At 33.9% G+C, this 7,096-nt stretch overlaps 1 protein-coding gene across 1 annotated transcript; it reads right to left on the reverse strand.

Annotated features, from left to right (window-relative positions):
• Nucleotides 1-814: 814 nt before the first annotated feature.
• Nucleotides 815-3,349, reverse strand: LOC123274227. The gene is made up of 2 exons (XM_044741778.1): nt 2,097-3,349; nt 815-992 (listed from the first exon to the last, which is right to left on the reverse strand). Exons 1-2 carry the CDS (start codon nt 3,347-3,349, stop codon nt 815-817), a joined length of 1,431 nt encoding a protein of 476 aa, XP_044597713.1.
• Between the last annotated feature and the right edge of the window lie 3,747 nt (nt 3,350-7,096).

Raw genomic sequence — 7,096 nt, forward strand, 5'->3', positions numbered from 1 at the left:
AAATGTCGAACGATGAATTTAATGTAATTTATTATAAGTATTGCGTATTAACTATGGATTGACTAAAGCCGCGTGGCTGATGCAATCCTTTTCTCAATATGGCGCGCAATAACCGCGTGGCGTCACTTATTAATTTTGATTTATTTAACTCACTGAATAATTACTAATGAAATTTAATGATTCGAGAATTTAATTGGTAATTGAAATTAATGAAACTAATAATATTTAATGAAAATTTTAAGTATTAAAGTAAATGCGTATTATACGTGATAAATCAGAAAACGATTGACACAGAGTAGTCGTACTAGTACAAGCGTCCAAGCACAACTGCTTTTCGCCCGCCACGCGAGCCGGCTTCTTCTCTCCCGCTAACCAGGGCGCGCATGAGCGACAGCCATGGTGTGACACGAATTTACACGAGTTGGAGCGATCAAGCCCTGAAGGCGCAACTCCTCATATAAATTTCTATTGAATGTTTTTTCTATCGGTTAAACATACTCCCCCCGTTGCGAAGGCTGAGCAAGATGGTATGAATAGTGTTTACAATTAGTTACATTACATGATTACAATGTTTGATTTTTATAAAATTCAAGAATTGATTGGTAAAGGACATAGTAGAGTGATATTTCGTTTGTATATCCCTTGAGCCGTTCGGATTGAAGCTACTCTTGTCACATCATCATCTCCTGATGAATGTCGACCACCACTCCCAGCTGCCACCGCATACATGGTTGGTTTTTATCCATCAATAAGACGACTTGATTGATTGAAATTTCTCCCTTGAGAGGAATGCCATTTTTGCCGAATTTGAAGTTCATGGAGGTATTCCAAATACCAACGTCTCCAAAAAGGCTTGTCTAGCCTTGATAATGAATTGCCAAACATTGAGTCTGTTATCTGGAACATCAGAAAAATCATTTTCAGGCAGCATTGTGAGAGGACGTCCTATTAAAATATGAGCAGGCGTCAAGGCAATAGGATCATTAGGATCACTAGATAGAGAACAGAGAGGACGAGAATTTTAGTATAGATTCTATTTGGATGGTTAGAGAATTCAATTCTTCGAAAGTGAGAAGTTGGTCTTTACCACTCGTTTAAAGTGGTGTTTGAAGGATTTTACCGCTGCTTCCCCAAATACCACCAAAATGAGGAGATAGTGGAGGATTGAACGTCCAGATAATGTTTTTGCGTACAGCATATTCGTTAACGGAATTTTTGATGGGATTTTGAATTAAATAACACATACAATTCTCTCAATTGATTATTTGCCTACAAAGTGGTACCATTGTCCGAATAGACGTGAGTTGGAACTCCTCGTCGACCAATGAAACGACCAAATGCCCCGAGAAAACCTTCTGTTGTTAAATCGCTAGCAATTTCTAAATGTATAGCTTTAGTAGCCATGCAAACAAAGACGCATCCATAGACTTTAATTTTTGTTCTGTTTCTGAATTTACGTTCTTTAATAAAAGAGCGGTCCAAAGTAGTCTACACCCACGTGGGAAAATGCCGCTGATTCGGTGACTCGGAGATCTAGGTAAATTAGCCATTTTACCTTGCAGTATTACAGGCTGATGTCGAATGCATGTGACACAATTTTTACAATTTTACGGATCTGGTTTTACCGTCTAGTAGCCAAAATTTGTGTCTAAGATTTGAAAGCGTACTCTGTATACCTGAATGGTATAATTTTTCATGTGTTTCTCTAATAATTAAATCGGTAACATAATGACGTGAAGGTAATAAAATAGGATGTTTCTTTGAAAAGATATAGGAGCATGTTTCAAACGACCTCCTACTCTCAGTAGTCCATCTGAATCGATAAATGGTTGAGACATCGCAATCGTAAGTTCTTAGTCTCTCCGGTTTCCTTAATTTGTTTCGATTTCATAATGATATTGTTCGTTTTGAATCATAGTCAAGATTTTTATTTCAGTTGATAATTTTTCTTCTACGCTTAAAGATTTGTATTTGAAGGCATTATTTTTTTAACATTCGTAAACAATAAGAAAGGGAAATTATAAGTTTGGAATATGATGAAAATCGTTTAAACAAATTCTCAGTAGTGGCTAATAAACAGGTAATTTTTCGAGTACCTGGAAGTTCGGAAGGAACAGCAGGCTTTAAGATTAGGCCAATTAAGAGAGTCCTGTGAGAGCCACGTGGGACCTTCTAACCACATTTTGTTATTTAAGAATTCAGAAGGAAGTTGACCTCTAGATAAACAATCTGCCGGATTGTCTTTGGTTCTAACATGTCGCCATTCGACTTTACTGCAAAGAGTTTGAATTTTTGTTACGCGATTTGCTTCAAAGACCTTCAGAGAGTTAGGAGACCGTTTGAGCCATTGAAGTACAATAGTTGAATCAGACCAAAACGTAACTTTAGAAATATCAAAGTCAAAGGAGGGAATTGTGTCTTTATATAATTTAGCAAGTAATAATGCTCCGCATAATTCTAATTTTGGAATTGTAACATCTTTGATGGGAGCAACTCGAGATTTAGAACAAACTAATTTTGTGAGTACGTTTCCGCGTTTATTTACTGATCTTATATAAATACAAGCACCATAGCCCACTTTACTAGCGTCACAAAATCCGTGCAATTGTATGTCAGTCGGATTGGGAAGTAAAATATTGCGCTCAATAGAAAAATCTTTAATCAGAGGTAATTGTTCAGCAAATTTACACCAGTGTAAATGTAGCTCTTGTGGGACCGCTTCATCCCAGTGGACCTTTAATTTCCAACATTCTTGAATGATGGTTTTTGCCGCTAATACTATAGGACCTAGAATTCCGATAGGGTCGAAAATTTTTGCAATATCAGATAGGATGGTTCGCTTAGTTATTTTTCGCGACGAGTCAATTGGTTTGACTGTGTAAATAAATTCGTCCGTTAGAGAATTCCATGCAATGCCTAAAGTTTTAGAAATTGGATCATCATTGATAGCACAATCTAAATCTAAAGTTCTTTGATCGAAATTATTCAGTGCATGTTGATGATTTGAAGCCCATTGTCTGAGTTCAAATCCACCTTTTCGCACCAGTTGAATGATTTCATCACGCAATTTTAAAATTTCGGTCAAAGAATTAGATCCAGTTAATAGATTATCGACATAAAGATCTCGTTTTAATATTTTTGAAGCTGCAGGAAAATTATGAGATTCGTCATCAGCAAGTTGGTTTACGGTGCGTATAGCTAAAAATGGGGCTGCAGAAACCCCGAACGTAACTCGTTTAAGTTCAAAAGTGCTAATATTGTTATTATGATAGTAAAGAATTCGTTGAAATTTGTGATGATCCGGATGAATACCAGGTGCCGATACATTTTGAGCGATGTCAGAAGTCATAGCATAACAAAGGATTGCGGAAGCTTGCTTGCAAATAATAGTGAAAGAGATTGTCTTGTATAGTAGGTCCAGTTAGTGAGAACTTTCATTCAATGAGATACCTTTTATCGGTTTTTAGCTGGAAGCATCAGAAATACAACGCTTGTACCTTGAAGTGGTAGTACTAGATGTTTTAATTATCCGGATGATAAGGGGCATATAATACCCAGGTCCACCTATCATCCGGTGCACGTGTACCATATGTGGCCAATGATGTCGATATATTCGTTCATGACTTTTTAATGTATTTCAGCCTTTAATGAGGAATCTGAATTTAATCTCCTCTGTAAGGATAGAGAAATCTTTTATAAGCTAGTTGTTTAGAATTTCGAAATCGAAGCATCTAGTCTACGCAGAAAAGAGGTAATTTTACTACATATCTACCGTCAGTATCTCGCGAGAATAGTGTTATTTTTGATAATAGGTCTCCACACGTAGAATCATCAAAAGGATCGAGAATCATTAGAACCTAGGTCTTTCAATATTCCAAATTTGGTTAGTATTGACTCGATAGATCAGTTAATTGACAGAAAGTTACAGGAAATACATCTCTTTATCATTATTGACTTCCCCCCGCTTACGACCCAGCCAGTTGTGTTTTGTAGTATTAAATCACAATCATTTTGTGAGCGATTAATCTGTCCGACAGATAGAAGAGAAAGTGTGGTACCTGAACCGATAAGGACATCTACAAGGTCTTGGTATGGTGAAATTGTGGATCAGCTTGAGTATTATGTTTTAAGAGTATGCATATTTTTCATTACGTGGAAACATTTCATTCGGACTTAATTCTGCAATTTCATCAACGGTTAAAATGACAATGTTCTTTGAAATTTATCGTTTAAAGATTTACAATTTATTTGTACGACAATGTTTTGAAAGGGTTTGCATTCCATTAACAACCCCGAGTGGAATAGAACAATTTTTGCATAGGAAGTTTTAATTTATTAGTCAAATTTTCAGTAATAAAATTAGCTGTTGCACAGGTATCCAAGTAAAGCGCGAGCTTGTATGAAGCCGGTTACCTGCTGAGTCACGCATCTGGATGAGAGCACTCATCATCCAATTGGCTTGGTGATTCTAAAGTATGGTTGTACCTAATTATGAACGACTGGTCAAGCTGTAGATCCCTTATCTAGTTGTTACAGTAGCGAGGTGATTCGATTTTGGCAGAATCATGTTTTGATACGATTAGACAGTAATTTGTTTGTTGAGGAGTTGCATTTTGATTAATGTGCAATGCGGAAGTATGATGGAATTTCTTACAGACTCGACATCTGCTAGAAGTGCAGTTTCCCTGGTGTACGCAGAAAGACAATTATTTGCAGAGAGTTTACTAGATTTTGAATTTTTATGCGATTTCTCCTACAGTTAATGCATTGAATGTGTGACATTTATAGAGTGGATGTAAATGTTTTACCTTAGACGAGCAGAAGAGGAAGTTATGCTAAAGCTCAAACTGTGCTGGTCAGTTTTTGTTTCTTCAAATTATTGTTCGAGTGCTCATTACGTCTTCGTTTGGAAGAATGATCAGAATCGCAGTGCTGTTTATCGAAGATGCAATGACTGATAAGTCTGAAAATAAAGTTTGAGATAAATTCTAAAAATTATTCAGACATCAATTTAGGAGAGTGAAAATGGTTGTCAGTGAACGTTTTCTGCCATTTGTTTTAATTTCTGATGGTAACATATTTTCTAATATTCATTACAAATGGGGATTCGGTAATATTAATTTGAAGCAACCTGTAGGTGTTATATCTGTTGCCGAGCATCATCTATCGCTTTAATTTAATTATCTATTGGTGGGATCGAAAGTGTGGATTAAGTATCGAGTCATAATGTTTACAAATTAATGCTCTTTTCTTCTGATATGTTTTAGTTAAAAATCCCAAGCTTTAATATAATTCTCTGCACTCGCATCAAAAGCGCTAGCTTGTTAGTTGCTGAGCCAATTAAACATCCGCTGGAGGTATAAAAATTTGTTTAGATCATCAAGATCATTACGTGTATCAATAAGTGTTTTAAATGTGTTTTTGAAAGATAGCCAATTTTCAAATTATAAAATAGAATTTGGGTAAATCAGTAGTAGGGAGGTTGCAGCAAGTCGTTGAGGTCTCAACAAAGAGGTGGTCATTCCCGCTGTGGTATTGTTCATTGCTGTGTTTTTGCATTATGTCTTAATTATGGTTGGTTCTATTCAATTGAGTTTACTTTTCAAATTAGTCCCTTAAAAGATAATAAAATAATGTGCACGAACGTCTTCACGAAGATTTACACTTTTTAATTCAACAATTAAAAAATTTCAAACTCTGAGGGACTTTGAAATTGTTTTTGACGGTGTAAACTCGGCATACGTCACACACTAAGAACATGGTGCTCTTAATTTCAGAATAAATTTATCGTGTTTCTGGTAGTTTGTAGCCAATTGTTATTGATAGAATTGAAAAAATTTTTAAATCAATACTTAAAAAATTTCAAACTCTGGGACTTAGAAATTTTTGACAGTGTAAACTCGGCATACGCCATACACTAGAACAAGTGGGTGTCTTAATTTCAATAAATTTTATCAGTTTCTTGGCAGTTTGCAGCCAATTGTTATTGATAAATGGTAAAAATTGATAAATTAAAAAAATTTTTTAATCAATACTTGTTAGAAAAGAATTTCAAAAACTCGAGGATTTTAAGAAAATTTTCTGTGTATACGCGGCGTATACTTTGGATGAATCTCGACACGTATACACTATGTATACTTGATTGTATACTGAGCATAAACCGATCCGCTAGGGGACCTTTTTTTCATCGTGTCTTTAAAAATAAATTTAAAAATCATTTTACCAGCTTTTTGCAGCATCCTTCACTCCATCCATTTTTCAGGACATAGTTTTTCTCTTTGAAATAAAATTAAATAAAACAAATAAAAATAAAACAAGTAAATAAAATAAATAAATAAAAATTAGTAAATTAACAACATAAAATAAATAAAAAATTAAATGGGGCATTCCATGCGAAATGGGAAAATAACTAAAATTTTTAAAATTTCAATTAATTCTAATTTTATCCCCTGATAAAACAGAATGATTTGATATGATAAAGAATGATTAAAAATTAATCATTTTGATGATTTCAAATCATGTAAATCATTTTCGAAATTTCTGCCAATGAATCATTATGAATCATTTTTGAATAATGGGAAATAGTGATTAAAAAATGATTAAAAATTTTTAATCATTTCAAAACATTTCCACATCCTGAAATAATGTTCAAATTTTTGTCTCCAGTTATGATTAAAAATGATTCAACTGAGTATTTAAATTTTAAATCATGTGAAATCATTACTAATCCTAAAATACTTTCTGAATTTTAGTTACCAGTTATATGGATTGAAAATGATTCGGTCAGTATTAAAAAATTTTTAATCATTTTATATCCTTTTTAATCGTAAAATAATGCTCTCAGAATTTTTTTTCGCCAGTTATGATTGACTAGCAGAAGTGATTAGGTCAGTATATGAAATTTTTGAATCATTTCAAAATCATTTTTAATCCTGAAATAATGCTTGAATTTTTATTACCGGCAATGATTAAAAATAATCTGAAGAATAGTATTAAAAATTTTGAATTATGTTAAATCATTGCAAATCCTAAAAATACTTTCTTTAAATTTTTGTTTCTAGTTATGATTGAAAAATGGCCTCTGCAACTATTAAAA

Source organism: Cotesia glomerata, unplaced genomic scaffold (assembly GCF_020080835.1).
Source record: "Cotesia glomerata isolate CgM1 unplaced genomic scaffold, MPM_Cglom_v2.3 scaffold_266, whole genome shotgun sequence".
Classification (NCBI taxonomy): Eukaryota; Metazoa; Arthropoda; class Insecta; order Hymenoptera; family Braconidae; genus Cotesia; species Cotesia glomerata.

What these genes read in the sequence shown, in the direction of transcription:
- LOC123274227 (XM_044741778.1), bottom strand. Translation starts at nt 3,349, where the DNA reads ATGACTTCTGACATCGCTCAAAATGTATCGGCACCTGGTATTCATCCG. An exon ending in TGTTCCTTCCGAACTTCCAG is followed by an intron (nt 993 to 2,096) that starts GTACTCGAAAAA and finishes TTCTCTATCTAG; the next exon opens with TGATCCTAATGATCCTATTG.